This window comes from Populus euphratica, unplaced genomic scaffold (genome assembly GCF_000495115.2).
Source record: "Populus euphratica unplaced genomic scaffold, PopEup_1.0 scaffold20.1, whole genome shotgun sequence".
NCBI classification, from domain to species: domain Eukaryota; kingdom Viridiplantae; phylum Streptophyta; class Magnoliopsida; order Malpighiales; family Salicaceae; genus Populus; species Populus euphratica.
Genome location: NW_011499854.1, coordinates 2,077,010 through 2,099,129, shown reverse-complemented (window position 1 = coordinate 2,099,129; position 22,120 = coordinate 2,077,010). Strand labels below are relative to the sequence as shown.

Here is a 22,120-nt window from a genome sequence, read left to right as displayed (position 1 = left end):
AAAAAAAACTTATGAAGCGTGGAGAAGAAGGTACAGCACCCTGTAAAACAATAATGTTTGGTATTATTTAATTACCGTTTTAAAAAATAAAATATAATAACAAAGATGAGAAATAAAAAAATAACATATCTGAAAATTATATACACACACACATTACATTACAACCTTAGGCTTTATGAGGGGATCAGATTTATTTAAATGTATAAAAAGATAATTTTTTCTAGATAAATTTAGGATAACCCAATTATTAGCATCAACATAATAAAATTAGGATAATTCATTTTAAGGGTCTCAATTTATTCGAGTTATATTATTATTGAATGTCTCATATTTAATTCTATTTAGATTGTAACTAATTCGCATAATACAATATTTAAGTAAATGTTTATTAATTTGCCATGTAAGTTAAATGATGGCATGATGATTGGGAAATACATAGCACATATGTATTTTTAGTCATTTGTGTTTCATTTTAGAGAATTTTATTTGATTTTTAGTGAGTTATCTAGAGTTTTAAATATCTTTTAAAATATTTATTTTCTTTAGATTTAATAATAGGTTAAGCTTAGAGTTCAAACACTTGTTTGTCTGTCCTAAATAATTTTGAGCACTAGCTGGGTTTTTATTTATAATAGGAGTTATACAACTCCATTTCATGTTTTTTCTATGAGTCAAACCTAGAATCCCTGCAAGTTAGACATTGTCTCAGTTTTTTGTCCATATAACGAATTTTAGATTTTCAAAAATTACAAAATCAATTTTGTTGAAATTTTTTTTTTAACAATTGTTTTAAAAATAAAGAAGTCTCAGCTCATATATTTTTCACCTTGAAATTGGCATACAATATCAAGAAAAAAAAAGTTAGAATTTGTGACAATAAAATATTATTTCCTTTTTTTTTTAAAGATAAAGTCATACTATAAAAACCCCTTTAGAAAGCAACTAAATGATATTTTTAATACCCTAAAAACACCACAAGAGAGAGGAGGTGATATATAGGAGCCGAAGCAATCATAATTGAAAAGAAAAAAAGCCAAGGACAACAACCTCTTCAAGATATCCAACTCTCTAATTCTTTATACTCTTAAGTGATGTTCATTGTATCAAGTTTTTTTTTTTAATTTAGATACGTAATAGTTTTTTTATTCTCATATTTTTTATGTAGTCTAATTATGATTAAGTAAGTATTTCTTTGATTGAATTAATTCAGTATTTGTTAAGTATTTCATTTTAAACTTAATGTTTGTATACGTTTAATCAATGTCTATATGATTTGGGATTTAGTTTGAAATTAAGAAGTGATAATTGACTTAGACATTTTTTTAAATACTATGAGGAATCTATAGGATAGAGATATCTATGAATCTTGTATAATCCTTAATGGTTTTATTGTTCCTAATAAATTTTGACGAGTTTAAAATTTTCACAGATATGCAGGAAGTTTGCATGTTAAAATAATTTGTTGATACTTAGGAGAGATTAGTGATTAAACTAGTAAAATGTGATTATCAACAATAATAAAGAAATTTTAATAAGATTAAATCAATTGAAAAATTTGCATAGAATTAGTTATGATGAAGTTAAAAATCCTAGGATCCATTAAACTTGATTTCAAAACTGTTTTTGATTATATGCTTGTTTGTTTTATTTTTTTTAGTTTCACAAATTTTTATAATTGAATCATCAAATAGAGATGAATTTAATAAATTTGGTATTTATGGACAATTTTTGCAAATCCTCGTAGGAAGATACTATATGTTTTTACTTTATTACTTATGACGATTCATACACTTGTGATTTTAACCAACACATAAATACTAATATCTAATATTAAAAAATTTAAAGAATGAATTATCTTATGGTTTACTTTGATAAAGGAAAAAAAACTATAATTGGAAATGTAAAAGAAGGTTTTTCTTATGAAAGCTATCAACGTTGCACACTAAGGCACACTAGAGCATATATAATTAATATATACATACACACACTAACTATTATTTTAAATTTTTAGTAGGTTTTAGAGAGAATTATCAAATCTATTCACTTATTGACATGATATCTAATTAATGATATAAAACCAAGTTTAAGTGCTATTGTCCATATTAAGGTTGTCCATATTGACATGATATCTAATTATGACATGAAAAATGCAAAAACTCTTTTTTTTTTCCACATATAGTGTTATAACTCATTTCTTGGGTTTCCCTCAAATTTACCCATTTTCTTTTAAAAATAATAAAAATAATAATAACTAAAAGACAGGTAACTTGGCAGAATCAAATTGAAAAGGGTTTTAAATGTATAAAGAAATCAAGCTAGAGTTTTGGATAAAATCAAGAGTCTAATTGTACCTTATTGTATCTAAGACTGAAGAAAAAATATAGATTAAAGGTCAAATTAAATAATTATTAGATGAATCTGCATAAAAATTAAGTTTAGAGACTTAATTATATTTTTAATAGATCAATTTTATTTAATCATAGATCAAATTAAAGGTTTAATTCTGTTTAAGAATTAATTTGGATCAAATTAAAGGATATATTAGGTGCGAGAATTTAATTATACTTTTAATTGGTCAAATTAATTTTATTAGAGAATTAATTTTTGAAAATTAAGTTTGGAAGCTCAATTTGAGCTTAATCGAGAAAATTATAATTTTAGAGGATCAAACTTAATTTTTACAATGTCATTAATTGAAATCAGGCATAAAATTATAAGAAAATCAAAGTTTATAGTCAATTAAGGGTCAAATTAAAGAAATTCACAACCAAAATATTTTTAAAAAAGACATTAAATATTGAGGATCAAACTTAATTTGGTTGAAAAAACCAAAATATTTTTAAAAAAGACATTAAATTTTGAGGACTCAATTTGGTTGAAAACTTTAGTGAAATTGAAGTAAATTGAAAGTTAAATTGTCAATTGATGATCAATTTGTATAAATCCAAATCTAATTATCGAAATAAAAGGCGCTAAACTTCAAGGTTGATATTTAAGTTTGGTGAGGGTAAAATTACATAAAATTAAAAGTTTGAAGTTAATTAGGGATGCAATTAAAAAAAATCAAAATACAAAGGACTTAATTAAGTTTTAATCAAATTGCTAATTAAAACCCTAAGGGTGTTAAAACAATGCCGTTTCATTTAAATGAAATGGTGCATTTTGACAAAAATAATTTGTTTTGGTATAAAATGATACTATTTTGACCAACACAATAAAAGAGGGTGTTAGTTGACATGTCATATGACCATTATTTATTATCTTCAAACTTTTATATCCAAAAGGTTGCTCAGATGACTACTTTTTAAAAGCATTTAATCACTCGTCTCTCGACTAAACAAGACAAAAAAGACATCACTCTCATGGTCCGACATCATACTACACCCCAACATGATTCTTGTCGGCTGGTCATCTCTATAACTATTGTAACTCTACTTAAAATAGCCTAATCCATCAGCATTTGAAACCAAATTTTGCAGCTTATGATGTTGACTTCTTAGACAACGATTGGGATTCTTCTTATCTAAATCAAGTACTAAGATTTATTCTAAATAAACATCAGATGAACTTTTCACTTTTTATCCTTTATAAATATAGGTGAATTTTGTGCATAATAGAGGAGAAATCTAAAGAGAAAGTAAGCCAAAAATTAGACTTTTCACATCTTTTTTTAGCTTCCCAACCAACCATTTTTCTCCTTCTTCGTAGACCAACATGAACACTCATCTCAATCATTGCCACAATATTTTCCTTCTCTTTACTGTGAGAATCAACCTCCTTCCACCAACTACAACTTCTTATTTTTCTAATGACACCAGTTTCTTCTCCATACTAGTAATAGCGGCACCAACTATCTATCTAACAACATCGCCAATTGCCAGCTCTTCTACTAGCATCCTCACCATCATCACTCTGGACCTCCTAGCAACTGTAGTCAAGAAGTACGTCCAAATCAGGTAATTGTATTCTCTTATCTTCCTCACCTTTTTTTTCTATGTAAATATACAAAACGTGAATTAAAATTCATTGTGGTTTCCTACACAATTTAGTCACAAGATTGGGCCACTGACTAAGTTGTATAGGCTGGACCCTTAACTTAGCCCTTTTTGTAAAAAAAAGAAAAAGAAATTGTTGAGCCTTTAATCGGCCCAACCCAACCAAATTAGGCCTGGGCCTAACAAGCCCAACCTTAAATTAGACTAATGGCATATTTGTTAAACACACTAAAATGTCTTTCATTTAGTTTTAAATTTTTCTTTATTTTAATAAAAAGCCAAAAAAATATAAAAACTTCAATGATTATTTTGAAATTATTTATAGATCCGTAGTGTATTTTTCTTCAATAATTTTGCTTAATGTCATGCCGTAGACTTACACTGTAAGATACAAACCCATTATTAAAAATATTTTATTTTTCTCTGAAATTTCAAAAAATCCAAAAAAAAATACCTCATTTAAAAAATTGAAAAAATGCTTTGTTTTCGTGCACATAGCCAAATCCTAAAGGTTTTTCTTGCATATTTGTTTAAAAGGATAAAATTATATTTTTATCATGTTTTAAAGATGCAAAATGGATATCGTAACCGATTTATGATTATCCCACAAAAATTAATTTGTTATTCGGCGTGTTAGGATTTAGATGTAAACCTTAATATTTGAGAGTATAAAATTACACTATAAAGTATACCCTTAAGTATTAAAAATAAAAAATAAAAAATAAATGTGATACTAAAATTAGTGTCTTAAAATGGTTAAGATTTAATTTGATAAAGTAAAGACTTTTTCATGAAGGGAGATTTGCTTTGAATTATAGATGAGACCAACAAATAAAAATGTGTCATAGATTAACAATCAATCATCAATGCGGCTTACTATAGGTAAGATGCACTGAGAGTGATATATCTTTCCTTAACTCAAATAGTCTATTTATCTAGATTCTTGTAAACCAATAAGTTTTCTAGAGACTATAATATTATATGACAACTTCTAAACCCTGTAATTATAACTTTATAAATGTCATCTTACTAGCTACTTTCATCCTTTATAAGTACGGGATAAATCTAAAAAATATTTTTTAAATAAAATTTTAATTTATAATAAATAATAAGAAATATTGTGTATATATTATTTAATTAAGAAGGTAGAATAAGGAGGCAAACATTCTTCTACCTTGTGCCCTATGGATACCAAGTCAAGAAAAAAAAATATTTTTTTAAACTGTGTATAGTTATAGTTTGAGCTTCATGAGGCTGGATTTAATTAATACCCTTAGATAATGAGATACAATTCTTTCTTGATTTTATAGTTTTGGTTTGAATATAAATGAAATACATTTTAAATTAGTTAAAGATGATTATATATATATATATATATATATATATATATATATATATATATATATATATAACTAAAAGGGCTCAATAACTCGTTGTGCCCTCTGAGAAGAATCACTGTAATTTTTTTTTTTGAGATTTCTTCTCTATTTTGATCCTTTAATTGTTTTTTTCTTCAATCTTTAAACGTTGTGTTGATTTGAAATTAGTCTTGATTATTTGTTCATCATGCCTACATATAAAAATCGCATTTTATTGAAGAAATATTTTGTCATTTAATTAATGCTTGTTATTGACGAAACAAAATTCAATTTGTTTTTTAACAAGCGTTTTTTTTACATGTTATTATAACAACTTTTTTTTGTAATTTGATCCATTTCCTAATGTAGTTTTTTGTTTGTATTATATAATTAAATTAAACCATGTTATTGGATCAAGTTGGGTAGTATATGACTTGAGTCATGTAATTTTTATATTTTTCTAAAACATGTTAATAATATTTAAATATTTTTTCTTTAAAAAAATATATTTGCCAGCAGAATAGCACAATCAGCCTGCATAGTTTAAACTATACAATGAAAGTATTTTTTCCTTTGACAAACATCAACTTAAATTTCTTTCGAGGGGAAAAAAATTATAGAGATCTTAGAATCATTTTGCTTATCAATGATTTAGAAAACGCTTCTCATATCTCACATCAATCTAATACATTCAAGGAAACAGTTTCTCTAGGTGTTACTGTAAAATTCAACCAGACGTTCTTAACCACTAGGTAAGCTTTTCAAGATAAGCCATAGCCTGGTAAAAAAAAGATTTCACAGATGAGGATAAGAATAAAGTCCCTTTCTCCACGTTCAACCAAATGGTTCGTTTGTTCATGAACTGAAATTTTTATCTTGCTTGGATTCTCTTCTTGACATCAAACAAGCTAGGGATGTACTTTATCTTCCATTTGATCCTAAACGATTAAACCACAACCACCAGATCATAACCCATATATCTCATGGGCACACAGATCATTGTATGCATCTACTGTGAGCCATTTGTTTCCAAGAGCAAATGTGAGCCATTTGGTCTTGCAGCCATCATTACTGTTGCATGGAGATATCACACAAGACAAAAGTCTAATAAATAGGTTCTGTGCCTGGTTTATGTGCTGGATTTTTGGTGTGGTTAAAAGTTGGTGAGTAATGTCTGCTTGTGTTGTGGAAAAATTTATCTCGATAAATTGCCTGCCTTCCCCTTCTTCTAGTCCTTCATCTTCCCCAGTCCTTCATCTTCCCCAAGAAGCCCATAAAAGAAGGTGTGATTCATTGGAAGGGATTTTATTTTAGGTTAGGCGGCAAGCTGAGATAATCCAAATTAAAACCCCCTTTAACTCTTCTGTTTTTTATAAAATTAAACACATAGCCAGGTCATTTTAAAAATATTTTATTGTGGTCTTTTCTAAAATTCAAAAAATAAAAAGAATTGTTTTGAAAAAAATGTGGCTCTAAAAAAAAATCAAACTAACCTGGGTTATCAGTTTTAAAAATTAATACAAGTTAATATTATTTTTTTTAATTTTATTATTCAATATTATTTATTTTTAAATAATTTTTGTAATTTTTTTATTTTTTTATATCAAACTATTTTAATTTTATAATCTGAATCATGAATTTAACAGATTAATCTGAATTAATCAATTTTTTTTATTAGCTCAAGTTTTTTTAAAGGGAATATATTTTTTTTATCAAAAAAAAAGTTTGGTATGTCATATACAGGTTTCTTCTTTTATGTCTAACCTCTCTCAATCAAACCTCAGCCATGTCAGATACATGTTTCTTCTTTTATGCACTTGTTTGATTGGTAGGTAGTATTTCCAAATTAGTTTGCAGTGAGACTAGGATCCATGCCATGGTAGATGGAACCTTTATTTCTCGTGTTGATCGAAAGGCTGTTGTGAGCTCAAAAGGGCTCATTGATACTCCAATGGAGATGTATATATATAGCCACTGGTTCTTAAGTTTAGCCATGTTACGGTGATAGAAAGAAATCCCTCCAAAAATCAAAGCCAAAAAGACGTTGTGCTTTCTGCAAGTGTGTCTCCCTTATAATTACTGATAGACTAGTCGACAGTGATACAGGATCACACATGCCCTAATTACAGCACTGGCAACAGCACCAAGTGGGGTTAATTTGTTCTTTTTCCTTTTTTTTTCTTTTCCTTTGTAATTGTTAGCTGTAATTGAATTTAGCCCTTCAAACTTCAAAGAGAAGTACAATGATATGGTAATGGCATCAGAAATTGCAGTGGGGGGGGAGGGACCAATCACATCAAAGTGAGACAAAGTCGAAACACGGATCCACAAGATTACAAAAGAATCCAGCCTCTCAAAGATAACCATAACCAATCATTCACGGGAGACCATTGTTCATGACAAACCATGCCCCCTCCCCCCATCTCTCTCTCTCTCTCTCTCTCTTGCATGTGTATGCAACCTTCTTTTTCATTGTGTTCATGATCTTTACTGATCATCTTACCACATGGCACATGCTTGCCTTGCTGTATTGTTTCCTCACGCATCTACTAACAATTGATTCTGGGGTATACGCACTTCTTGAATTATTGATTCTATATATATCATACAGATACAAATATGCTGCATAATTGGAGAAAGAAATTGGCTTCGTCTAAGTTATCATGCATCAATTTCATATCTCAATGGATAATAGACAAAAGCAAGCTGTGGACTTTCCATAATTAATCGGAGAAAGATATTTCTCGTGAACTGAGTTTGTGAAGAACTGATTAGAAATGATTTAGTCTTGGGAATTGCGATGCTAAAGCTAAGAATATACCCTGGTATATTTTACAAAAATTAATATAAAAGGACTTAGGTGTTGATTTCTAGGTTTGGACTTAAAAAAATTTTAAAAATAAAAATATTTAGGAATGTAATAACATTTGTTTTTTAAAATATTTTTTATATAATATCTTTTTATTTTTTAAAAATTATTTTTGATATTAACTCATTAAAATGATATAAAAATATAAAAAATATATTAATTTAAAGTAAAAAATAAAATAAAAAATTTTAAATTTTTTTAAAAACGCTTCTGAAACACAATGTCAAACACTGTCTATTCGTGGTAGCACTACAACATTTAACAATTTTAACGACAAAATTTTTCTGTCAACGTAAGATTCATATTCTATTAATAATTAATTCACCAATGAAATCACTGATAGAAATGCTCTGTATGTGAATTTTTCATCGGTAATTTTTTGTTTTTTGGTAAATTCGTTGGTAATAAAAATATATTATTACCAATGAATTTACTAACAAAACAGATGTGTAAAAAAATTATCCGCTTCATTCCATCGGTATATCCCTCTAAAAATATCATTGGAATTATTTAAAAACATTTTAAAAAATCTATTTTATAAAATTATAAAATAATTAAATTAACATAAATCAACACTAGATACTCAAATATTAACATAAACCAACACTAGATACTCAAATTGCTTGGAAAAAAGAATAAGAAAATCAACTCAAATAAATAAAAAAGAAAAAAATAAATTCAACTAAAAAAATTCATATGAAAAAATAAAGTTTCAATTACTAAAAATTTAAAAATCCTATAAATAAATCAACTAAAAATTGATATCACATGAAAAAAAAATCTCGCAACAACATTTATACAATTATTAAGAACAAAAACAATTAAAAATAAAAAAACAAATCTAGTGAAAAAATAATGAAAAAAGAAGAAAAAAGAAAAATCTTACCTTAATGTAGTTGAAAGTGAAGCTAAGGAGAGAGAAATTTTTTTGTAAAGTATATTAATTAAAATAAAAGGGAATAAAAGAAGAAAGAAGAAGAAGAAAACATACCCTAACATGAAGGAGAAGAAAATGAGATGAGGAGAGAAGAGAAGAAAAGAGAAAAAAAATAAATATTGATGTTTTTTATATATAGTGAAAAAGAATAAGAAGAAGTAGAAGAAAAAGAATAAGAAATAAGTCTATCTCTTATGAAATAAAAGAATTTAGTTTTTTTATTGGGACGCGTTAGTGTTAGTTTTATCAACGAAGAATTAAATATTAATATTTTTTAATTATTCCATCAATAATTTCATTTATAATATTTAATTTAAATTTTTAATTTCATAAAAGATTTTTAGAAACCGCCAACAATGATCAATGATTCTTCAATCTGTCGGTGATTCTGTCTATAATATTTAAATAAAAATTTTAAATTAATTGATTTTTTTTAGAAAACCGCCAAATAACACTAACGAATATTAAATTTGTCAGTGATTTTATTTGTAAAGAACAACAATTTATAGTGCAATTGGAAAATGAACAGTTCTGGAGCTCTCTAGAAAATACTGACAGAAAAGTCCCTTTGTAATTAACATGATGAACAGTCTTCATAGTTTACTAACGAATTTAACGACAATTGTTACCGACGGAATAAATTCCATTGGTAATTTTGTTGGTAAAAATGACATGTTATCATTTTTTTTGTTTTGTTTTATTTTTTTTACACTGTAATTCACTCGGTATTTCTATTTGTATTTATCAGTTTTCTAGTAGTGTAGCGGTTGCTTTTCAAAGTATTTTTCATTTCAAAACATATTAAAATAATATTTTTTTTATTTTTTAAAAATTATTTTTGACATCAAAACATCAAAATGATCTGAAAATATAAAATTATATTAATTTAAAACAAAAAATAAAAATAAAAATTTTAAATTTTTTAAAATTATTTTCAAAACACACAATGTTATACACACTCCTCGTGAATCTCTTGAATCTCCTAAGAATGTTTGTCAAGTTTCACTTTTTTCCTTTTTTATCCTTTTTATATTTAATCAAATTAATTGAAACCAAAACCGAGCCCACTTGAATTATTCTTTTGGGTTTTAATTAATTTTAGAAAATTTCAAGTTGGTTTAACCAAACCAAAACCAAATTAAGGATTGCTTTTAGTTCTTAATTAAGAAAAAAATTATGGTTTGGTTTTTAGGAATTTTAATCGGGTTTTAGCTTTTTCTTCTTCTTCTTTTTCTTCTTTTTCTTTTTTTACACTATTCCTATTACAAAAGGTTAAAAGAAAGAAGAAACAGAAATCAACAAACATGATTTATGGAAACATACATGGCATACATGTTTAAAAATTTGACATGTATTCTTAAAATACTAAAGTTATAAATAGAATAAAAAATAACCATAAAAAAAAAATCAAATTTGTTGCATGCTTTGGTGTAATTTGCAATTCAGATGGAATAATACTTGTCACTTCTAATAAAGGTTGATAAAAAATACCTTAACCACTAAAATAATAGAACTAAATGATCAACGAGGAGAAAATTTTTATTTATTTATGTTTTAGATAAATGGGGAATGATTTAATTTAACTGAATAACATATTTAGATCTCATAAATATATAAAGGGGAATAAGAATATTAATGCTATATTTTAAGAATAAATTATCATAATAAGGTTTGATACACTTTCAATAGCAAGTAGGTAAACATTAAATTATGAGTAATTAATTCATGTAAATGTAAGGGAAATATTGTCAAAATACGTACAGAATTGCTCCAAAAAAAGCTCTGGATGTAATTATTTATCTAGTTCTCAACCATATAAATATAAGTATATTCATTTATATATATACTATGTTATTGGCTTGAATCACAACCAATATATATATATATATATATATGTTAATTTCAATAGATTTTTATTTTCTTAAGATCTTAGTCACTCAATTATAGAAAAAAAGAAAAAAAAATTAAAAGTGATAATATCCTAAAAAATTCAAGTAGCTTAGGAGTAGAAGACATATATTTTGGATAATCGGTTAATCTCTTGGTTCTGACAATCTAATTTATTCTCCCTAGCTTAGGAGTTAGATTTATCTCTAAAAAAAGAGGTGTTACTTCCTTTGAAAAGGAGTTCAGGTTCCAACCCAAGGCTAGAAAAAGAGTTAGGGGTCCATTAGCTTAGGCCACGTGAATAAAGGAAATGACACCCTGGTTTCCGAGCACTTTAGACATAGAGGATATAAAGTTCATTTCTTGCTTTTAGGTTGAGGACTGCACAACTCAGATGCCTAACCAAACTGAGCATATCAACTAGGAGACTGTGGACTTTTTCTTAGGTTATTTTGATATTACAATCCCTTTTGCATGTATGAGATTGGGTATTCATTCCCTCTCTAAAGATTCATAAGGGAAATGTTCAAATACTACTAGATGGGTCTAAGCCAGCTACATTCAAATGAGTAGATCATTTTGTCAATTTTTGACAAGTTTTGTAGGCTCGTTGGAATTGAGCCTTCGATTAATATTTTCAGAAGTTTTTATCATTTAGTTGTTAACACTAATGATGACAATGATATACATTGGTTTGTCACCTTCGTTAATAGACCAATATGAGCCATGAAAGGAACTCTATGTAGGAAGCCTATACATGTCAAAAATTAAAAGGGAGATGGATGACAATGAAGTATAACAAGCCAATCAACCCTAGAGATAGAATGCAACAAATCTAGGAATATTCTCATTGCTGGAGGGTTTCTTCCCATAATGTAAACTACAAGCTTTGTCTAAGCTTGAAAAAGAAGAAAATATATGTTGTGCTGGTCTCGAATTTTATAGAGTATAAAGTCAATAGAATAGCTAAAGTATATTATCAAGTTGTTTTGTAAAGTAAGTCTCTTACTTATTCTTCTATTGCTCTATTGTCATTTTATTATTGACTTCTTTTTTTTTTTATATAGGGCTAATAGCTAAAGAAAAGAGAGAAACTTCAACGAGATTTATAGAAGAAAGTTTACTAAAAAAAGTCTGTCTCTTGTCATGGTAGAAGGTAGGCTGAAAAAGTGATGGAGAATTACCCCATATTATTAATAAACTTTCGTTCTTGAGGAAACAACAACAAGAGTCAGAACTACCATATAAAATAAAGTTGGGTGTAGTCATATATACTCCTCTAACTAAAGGTCAAGTAGACTTAAATCCCTATGAAGTGATTGTAGGCACTATGACCTGTTTTAAAAGGACAAGAGTCTCCACCCTTATAGATCCTGGGGTTCCAATCCTAATTGTAAAGGCTTCAATGATAACATTTTCTCTGTCTCAACTTCTAACTTCACTAGTAGAGGCTTCAATGATTTTTACTCAAGTTATTCTTGAGGGGCTAAGTGTGAGAATACTTTGCAAACCCTACTTTTGATCGAACTCCCTTCAATTTTCTTGTCTTGATTAATGAAGAGATGAGGGTTATAGAAGTTATTGTTGGCAACAGGTCAGACATTAATGAGGCTAACTTTAAGGTGGTGAAACTGTTGGAAAGAATTCTCACCATCTCATCAAACATCTCTAGAATCTTTGAGGAGACCTATAACCAACATTTGGCTTTCACTAGTTAAGTGATGTTTAATATAAGAAATTTTATCATTCACGTTTTGCATGTTATTGGTACTATTATTCCTAAATATTTTAGGGAATCAAATTAATGCTTATTTTTCTATAAAACATTTAGGAAACATGATCAAAAATAGGTATTCAACCTTAAAAAAATATAGAAAAAATCAAAATGGAGGAAAATAATTTTACCTAACATCTAGTTGTTCTAATGATCATGATCTAACTTCTGGTAATACAGTATTCAAGCTATAGGGTTTAAGTATCGCATTTTTCTTTCTTTGTTGATAAGAAAGGCCTGGATTCTTTTTTTTATTTTCTGATTTTCATAGCTCTTGTTTGTAAAATAATTGAGATTTAGATTGGTGAATGAAAATTGCCTACTTGAGCTTTGAATTACAAATCTAGTGCTCGTTGTCTTTCTTTGTTGATACCCTTCCCGTGATGTTAAATGACAGCAATCTAGATTACGTACAACTGTAATGATCTTGATATATATATTTCGCTGCAGCATCTACTTTGGGGAACTTTATGACATCCCCGAATTTAAAAATTCTCTAATTTGATCCTTAAATTTTTAACTTTTTTTAATAATAACAAGGAAATAAGGGTGTCAAGATTTTTCTTTTTCTTGTTCTTTTTGGTTAAACGGTACATGTATTTTCGAACCAACTTATGCAAGTCAAATGATAAGTTTTTCTCTAAACAATTTTAAAGATACGGCGCCTCCAACATTGGCCTCCTCAAGAATTTAATAAAAATTTCTTGGTGTTTAGGACGGAGCAAACTTTCATAACCACCATGTAACCCTTCGAGGTTTCCTAAGCATTTTCTTAATTTAACTCACTTCAAGTTTGTCCTTACAAATCTTACGGAACTTAAATTTGCTCCGACCGTAACAATTTTACCTTAAACTATTTATATTATAAATAAAATTACCCCGACTTGCATCTTTGTTAGTAGTAGTAAACAAATCCTTCAAGCTTGAACATGATTTTGAACGTGTTTGTTATCTCTTTCCATCTTAGCATAGAAAAAGTCCTTATTTAAAATTAAAAATAAACAATCCTATAATTTAGATAGTCCGGGAACCTTCTACCCAAATTATCTAGGTCCAGCTAGTCTTTATTAGTGTTTTTCCCCACAATTATAAGAAGTTCTTGCTCCAAAAATTTGGATATCACCATTAACATTACCTTCAAGGAATTTCTTGTGACAAATACATACACAAACGAAGCTTGTCTTTACTTATTTATTAATGTAATCGACCCATTAACGGCTAACAATTATTATTTAAGTTCCCATTCTTCCAATAAGATTTACTAAACAAAATCCAAATCTTACAATGTGATTGGTTGATTAACAAATTAAATACTGACCAGAATCTCAATCTTTCTTAGGTAGTAGCTACTTGCGAGGAACTGGAAATTTTTTTATGCTTCCATGATAAAATCCCACAATCATGCAATTGAAAGCCAGTAACCAATAAGCAGCAGGGAATATAAATTCATAATGGATTCATGCATTTGTAAGGTAGGTGCCAACTAGCAAAATCTGGCAGCTGCCTTTTTTAGCCATAAGCCCCATGTTCACGTGATTGTGCTTCTAGGGTTTTTGTTTTCTAGCATCCATCACTATTCCTATATAACAACACTCCTCTCCACAAACTTTACCACTCTGATTGCATTTCTCTCTTTCTCTCTAACACAAAGTAAGGGAGTGTAAACATGGATTCTACCAAGATTTCAGCCTTCCTCTTCCTTTGCATGTTCCTCATTTCCTCAGCCGCCCCAACTCTTGACTGTGGTTCTTGTGGCAAGCATCCAAAGAACAAACACCCTAAGACTCCTAAAGGTCCTATTACACTCCCTCCACTTCCAGTTCCTCCAATTGTGAAGCCACCAGTGACTCTGCCACCACTTCCAGTTCCTCCAATTGTGAAGCCACCAGTTACACTCCCTCCTGTTACACTCCCTCCCGTCACAGTTCCTCCGGTGACTACAAAGCCACCAAAGGGAAAGCCATGCCCTCCACCTCCATCACCCAAGGATACATGCCCTATTGATACACTAAAACTTGGTGCCTGTGTGGATCTTCTTGGTGGGCTAGTGCACATTGGCCTTGGTGATCCAGTTGTGAACCAGTGCTGCCCAGTTCTTAAAGGACTTGTTGAACTTGAAGCTGCAGTCTGCTTGTGCACCACTCTCAAAATCAAGGCTCTTAACCTCAATATCTATGTCCCGCTTGCTCTTCAACTCCTTGTTACTTGTGGGAAGACACCTCCTCCTGGTTACACTTGCTCTCTCTAGATCCAAGTTAAGTACACGTTCTTCACTTTACCTGGCTAAAATCCCAAAATCTTATCCTGCATAATATTTAATAGTTTGCTTAAGTTGATATATATATATATATATATATATCTTGATCCAGTTGTTTGCATGATGTTGCATCTTTAAAAAAAAATTTGAGAATGGACTTTTAAATGCTCACGTGTTGCGAAGATGAGACCATGGCAGGGATTTTTGGAGGCCAAAACATTGAAATCATTTCTAAAATATTCACTAGAATTACTAATTTAATTCTTAGCATCGCTAAGCGCCAACAATTTAATCTTTATTATCTAAGGTTGTTTGCACACACTCACAAAAGCAACGGGGCCAAAAGGCTCGCTCGTCGTCTAATTAACAAAAATTAACAAGATGGACCTCATCGATCCTTGTATTAACATGACTATACCTCACTATTTGTTTGCTCTTATCAATGCTAAATTATATATATAAATATATCTTTCTTTCTTTTGCTTTTAAAATGTTTTTATGTATAAATACAAGGAAGGGAATTACTGGCTCATGATATACATATGTTCTCATGTATGTGTGCAGGTTGCCTAGCTGATCCATGGATGATAGATTCGACATGAAAGGATGTCGAGCCTGATCCCTCTTCCTTTCTCACTCTCTCGCTCTCTTTCCAGTTTCTGATGTCTCCTCTCTTTAATTTTCTTGATTGGTATCAATTATGTTTGGCCATATTGCACACCATTTATTGTTTTTTTTATTATTATTATTGTTGTTGTCAAAGATTAATGTTGCATGTGTGGTTTGTCTTAGACAAGGCAGCAATCAAGAATATGTTTCTCTCTCATTTCAAAATCTTATTGGATTCTCGATTTGTTACATAGTGCATGTTTTGTTTTGTGCATTTTTCCTCTCTGTCCTTAGTACATTTGGGCATGTGAAAAGCTGAACTCTTAAGTTACTGAATGTAAATCCCGGTCCCAACAATCTGACCGACTGATTATTATTATTCAAAATTTCTCAAGGATTTACTTGCAAGTTCAGGCAAGAATATATATATATATATATCTTGAAAGGGAGTCATAATTTACACAGCTGCTCTTTTGGTATAAGATTTTAAATTGGATGGTTTCCTAATTCCATGCCTACGAAAAGTCTTCAGTATAGCTAGCATTTGAGATAGAAAACACGTTTGAAGTGCAAAAATTTATTCTAGAATTATAATAAAAATATATTTATTTTATGTTTACATCAACTAAACAAGTTTTATCTCTGTCATGTATATTTTTTCTACTCTAACACAGTAATTAAATGCTAATTAATGCATATTTAAGATGAAAAGTAGTGTTAATAATAGTGTGTAAGCTTTTAGAATAGTGAAGTTCTTGAAGTGAGGGGGGAGTTTTTAAAGTGGTGAAAAATATACAAAAATATTTGATTAAATATATGATTAAAAATATATTTATAATAATGTATCTAAAATTATAAAGCAAACAATGTAAAAATTACCATCACATAAGCTAAAAACTATGAAGATGAAAAGAGAAAAACTGGCCAAATAATTGGAGCCTCCATGTAATTATCCTTAAAAAAAAATTGAGATGACAATGTATTGGATTGATATGAGTTTTGTGAGCTAATTTGTCAAATTCGTGATCTAAGTTATAAATTCTACCACATTTGAATTTCTTTTAAAATTATTTTTTATTTAATCATATGATAAAAAAAAATTGTTGCTTGTAAAACCGAGTATAAACTCAATGTTGGGACTTTTATTTAAGATTTTGCATCAACTCATTGTTGGGACTTTTGTTTAAGATTTTAATAACTCAGTAAAAAGCAAATTAAAATAAATTACAAAACTCAATCCATAACCAACCAAAGTTAACTAGTTAAATCTGTGACTCGGGTCATGGACTTAATTAGGTTCAACAATTCTTTTTTTATAATTTATATTTAACTATATAATAAGAAAAATAGTTGCTCGTAAAATTTAGAACTAACTAAATATCGAAATGTTTATTTGAAATTGCTATAAACCTCCAAATATCAAACTAAAATAAATAACGTTGCTTTTTTAGAAATTAATAAAATATTAAAGTATAAAATCAATAAAAAACAAGAGCAAGGAAAATCAATAAAAATATCATTATGAAGGATCAAATTTGAAAGAAAAAAATAAACAAAAAAAAGCCCAAATAGACAAGTTAGGACAACATAAACGTGTTTAATTTTTTTTTGTTTTCTATGGGGTGGGCCTGATGTTTCTTGAAAAATATAGCAAACAATACATCATTTATTCTGTCAAGATTTTAGCGACCTTTGATCACTAATAAGTCAGGCCAATAGTGTTTTACATTTAAAATTTTATTCTTAATAATGTTTTGATTGCACTATGTAAACCTAAACAAACTTATTTATACCTTTCAATAACTCAAAAAAATCATCTTGAAACCTAAAAACTATACAGGCTAGATCTATTTTTTCAAGCGATTTGAAAATGAAAAAACATTTTAATGAAACTCTTCTTCTCGAACAAAACTCGTAGACATCAAAATTAACCATTTTAGTTATTTGAATTTTTGTCAAGAGATAATTTTCTCTCTATTACTAGAAATCAATGACTCTCCCTCCCTCCTAACTAAAATAGGAACAAAAAAAAAATTATGGACTAGAAGTGAGTTATGAAAAAAATAAAGGGATGGAATGGATATATTGAAAACTAAAAGGACTGAATTAACTTTTTTAGTCAATTTCAAAACAACCATCTAGTCCCTTCCGTATTTTTTTATTTTGATCACATGTATTTCAATATTTTCCTTCCTTGACAAAATATAAGTAATTACTCTTCAAATTTATTATAAAAGATTCAAATGATGAAAAAAAAAGTTTAATGATAAAAAAACACTATAAAAAGTACACAGTAAAATGTGTGAAAGAATACAAAGCATGAGGCTACAATATTTTCCGCACAGCTTTTACTTTATAGATAATGGGAGGGGGAAAGGGTGTGCTGGGTGCTGGTTTTATAGAATTCTAATCAGTTATGTTACCGTATTTTATTACAAGTTAGATATTTTTATTTTTTATTTTATATAAAAAAATTATATATATAATTTTTTTAAATGTATTTCTATAGTTTAAAATATCCAAGTTCAAATAAAAAAATTTATGCAAACTATTTATGTAAATAAATAAATAAATAATCGTTAACGATATCTAAAAATAAAACTTGAAAAATCAAGAGACCAATGTAAATCAAGATATTAAATCTCAAAAAATAGGAAATTTACTCGTTTGTGTTTTTTAAACTTTTTTATTAAAATAATTTTTTTATTTAAGCAAAAGATAATAAAAATATAGATACAAATTAAATTTATTGTATAAAATAAAAGAAGAAAAAACATTATGTAAGGTTACACGTATTAGAAGTATTAGTTGAAAATACTTTTTTATTTTAAAAGATAAAATCCATTCATACAAAAGGGAAAAAAATATAAATAAATCATAAAAACTCTTCAAATTTAAATGCTGGCATAACTAAAAAAATAATCTTCATTTAAAATAGGCTTTACAAACAAAATAAAAAAGAGAATGTATACTAATTAAATATAAATTAAAAAAGTTTAGAGAAAAAAACATCAAAGAAGAATTATTAATTTTAAAAAATAGAAAAAAAGGCAAAGGTCGGATGTTGTTAAGCCTGGCAAGCCAGCTAGCCCGCCTAGCCCATTTTATCAGGGTCCATGCTCAAGCTTGCTTTAGAAGACCCATGTGATTGGACCTTTATTTTTTTGTTTTCAATCCTAATTTTTAAAAAAAGGCAAAAATCAACCAACATGTTGTTTGCTAAGTCAAATGATATGTAATTTAATTTGCCCATATTTCAACCACTATAATGGATAAAAAATCAAAATTTAAGTTTTTATCTAAAAACTTGTTTTTCAACATGGATAAAAAATCAAAATTTAAGTTTTTACCTAAAAACTTGTTTTTCAATTTATTTTTGATCTAAAACACTTATAAAACATTATAGAAATTATGATAAATCTATTTATAACCTTAAAAAAACCAAAACCAACCCAAGTTTAGATTTGTTTTTTTCACGAACTTTAAAGGTAAAAAACAAACACCTAATATGAACTTCACTCATTAAATAAAACTATTTAACATAAATATCATCTGTTTTGGAAACCTAAATCAATGTAAATAACACTTTTCTATTTTTAATACTGAAATCTGACAACCTCTCTCCTTTCTCAGTTAGGAATTAAAATATAACAAAAATAAATTTTTATATTAAAATTGAATTAAAAAAATATTGAGGTGGTGAAATTATATAATTTGCATATTTTTTAAAGTTGAAAGATAAAAGTGCATCTTTTCAAGACTTATAACTTGCTATTTATGTTTGACATCTTTTTCTATTTTGGTTCATCTTCTTTCATTCTCATATTTTCATAAAAAATTAAAATTAATTATTTTTTAATTATGATTAAATTATTGGAAAAAAATTTAAGAATCAAATTAAAAAAATATAAAATTTTATATAGCCTATCTTTAATAATGTATGAGATATTGAATAATGGAGTCCTATACTGCAAAAACTCATGTCTTTTTTGTGTAATATTTTTTTTATTGATATGGATATCTGGTCCAGTTTATATGTATTTTAACTAATTTTATAAACTTTAAAGTTAACAATTATATAAATTTTTAGTGATTATAAGAGTACTAAAATTTGTGGTTATTGGAAAATAAACTTAAAACCTGAACAATTAAAAAAAATATTTTTATTTTTGATGTAATACTTGATAATTGATGTGCTCTATAATAGCATGCGTCAATGACATAGAGACTTCGAGTCTCTTCAATTTCCTCTCGCAGTAATGCCACCTAACGGTGTTACTCTTAACGATGAATGACAGACTTGAAATCAACTTATCCTACAATTATATGATTTAGGGGTTTTTTTTTTATGATAAGGAATATTTTCATGTCAATACATTAATCAAAATTAAATCAATTTTTTTAACAATCTTAAAAGCACGCCACACCTCCGCGTCAACTTGATAAAACTTAATAAATTTTTCTATATATTAATTCTAGGTTAACTCAAAAAATCAAGAAACAAAGATCAAAGGATTTCAACTTTTGATTTTTTTTATTTGTTGAAAAATAATTTTTTTAAAAAGTGATTTCTTTTAAAAGTAAATTTCTAAAAAGTAAATTATTTTTTGATATTTGATATTTTTATGAAAAACAAATTGAAAAATATTTTTCAATATTTGACTATATTATAGAAATTCTTATTAGCTATAAGGTTGTGAATTCCATTTTATTTTGTTTGAAATGGACGATATATCTCGTTTTAGTTTTAAAAATAGAACACACCGAAATAGATTTGATCTTGCTCAGCATCTCAATCCGTTTTGTAAATTCTAGTTAGAATGTTCCAACTGTAATGTTTTGGCCAAATAATAATTATTATTTTAAAAAAAATATTGTTTAGTTTTATAGTATCAATCATATCTTTCAATCCAACCATTGAATCAAGTTGAGATTTTACAAAAAATTTCTTGACATGTTGTTAGGTCTCAGGTTAAACGTTTACAGCAATCTGAGTTTAGAAAAATTTTGTGAGACTGCTATTAACATTTTTATAATTTCATTTAAATTTGTAATTTTGTTTGGAAAGGTTAGCTTCTGTGTCATTTTTTAGATTGAATTTTTTATTTATTTCATTATTTAACAATAGTTTATTGAGAATTGAACTTCATAATTTGTTTTGATTTGTTTATCTAGGGCATTATGGTCTAATAATCTAAGTCATAGATTTGGAGGGTTAACTTAGATTGACCGGAGTCAATCCAATATATTTTCGTTTAATATTTTTTTTTAAAAATATGTCATCTTGAAATTTTTTTAGTCAAACTATATTTTTACGAGTGTTGGATCATTTCAATTGAGCTTTCATTTTTTCACTTGTGTTTGAAATTTGAATTGCATAATTTCAACTTAGTTTATCCTTAGATTTGAATTGAAATTATGTTTGTTAAATATATATATATATATATAACAGTACAACCTCGAAATGACACACCGAAATGCTCTGAAACTAAAACATATCATTTTAATTGAAAAACTAGAATGCCAACCGGAACAAAATTGACAAAATTGGTTGGCACTTGAATAGTACATATTAGGAAGTTGATGGCTCCTAGGCATCCAAACGGCGCATGCAGGGTCATCTAATTACTAAATATCACCTTTTATTGTAACATTTGAAAGGTCTTGGTGCCTCCGATATGATGAGGTGGCATGTGCCCAAAATATTTCTCGAGTTTGACATCACCAACCTTTTTTTTTTTTTTAAACTAGTGTTTCCTTATTTTATATCTTTTTTTTTTAAGTTTTGCTTTGTTATTTTTATCAATTTATCTTTTATAAGGTTAGCTCTGCATTCATGACCATGATTAATGGTTTTAAAGATTAATGGTTTTAAAAATTAATATAGGTTCACTTTTTCTATCATTTTTTAATCAATTTATCTCAATTTTATTCTTTAAACTTTGTTTATATATTTTTATGAAATTATCTTAATTTTATGTGTATGATTACGAGTTTATAAATTCACCTTGTTTAATAGATTTAAAAAAAATTATTTTTATAATTTCACTTGATGATAGATTTAGGTTTGATTTTTCTCATTTTTTATTATATTTTTTAATTTATATTATTTAAATTATTAATTGAATTGATAACTTGGATAATAAATTTTTTTACCCTAATATTTATTTTAATATCGAAAAAAATTGTGCAGGGACAACAAATCTAGTTTTATCCTATAAATATGACTCCCTCGATTATTTTCCACTTGATTTGTTCGATTCACAGAATAAATAAACGCTACATGTTCTTTTTGTTTACGGTATGGAGCTTCGACGGAATCGATCGAACCCAGTGACAGCTTAACCTAATTTTGCATTTTATCAATCAATCAAATTGTGGTAACATGAGATAATTCGAGGTTTATACCCCTTGTTTGTGGCATGGAATAGCAG

The 22,120-nt window shown here is 27.7% G+C and overlaps 1 protein-coding gene across 1 annotated transcript; it reads left to right on the top strand.

Annotated features, from left to right (window-relative positions):
• Positions 1–14,419: 14,419 nt before the first annotated feature.
• On the top strand, positions 14,420–15,937 carry LOC105122645 (36.4 kDa proline-rich protein-like). The gene is made up of 2 exons (XM_011021886.1): positions 14,420–15,075; positions 15,642–15,937. The coding sequence occupies exon 1, from the start codon at positions 14,487–14,489 to the stop codon at positions 15,066–15,068; it is 582 nt and encodes a 193-aa protein (XP_011020188.1). The 5' UTR covers positions 14,420–14,486; the 3' UTR covers positions 15,069–15,075; positions 15,642–15,937.
• Positions 15,938–22,120: the final 6,183 nt, after the last annotated feature.

Coding starts and splice junctions, on each gene's coding strand:
- LOC105122645 (XM_011021886.1), top strand. CDS start 14,487: ATGGATTCTACCAAGATTTCAGCCTTCCTCTTCCTTTGCATGTTCCTC.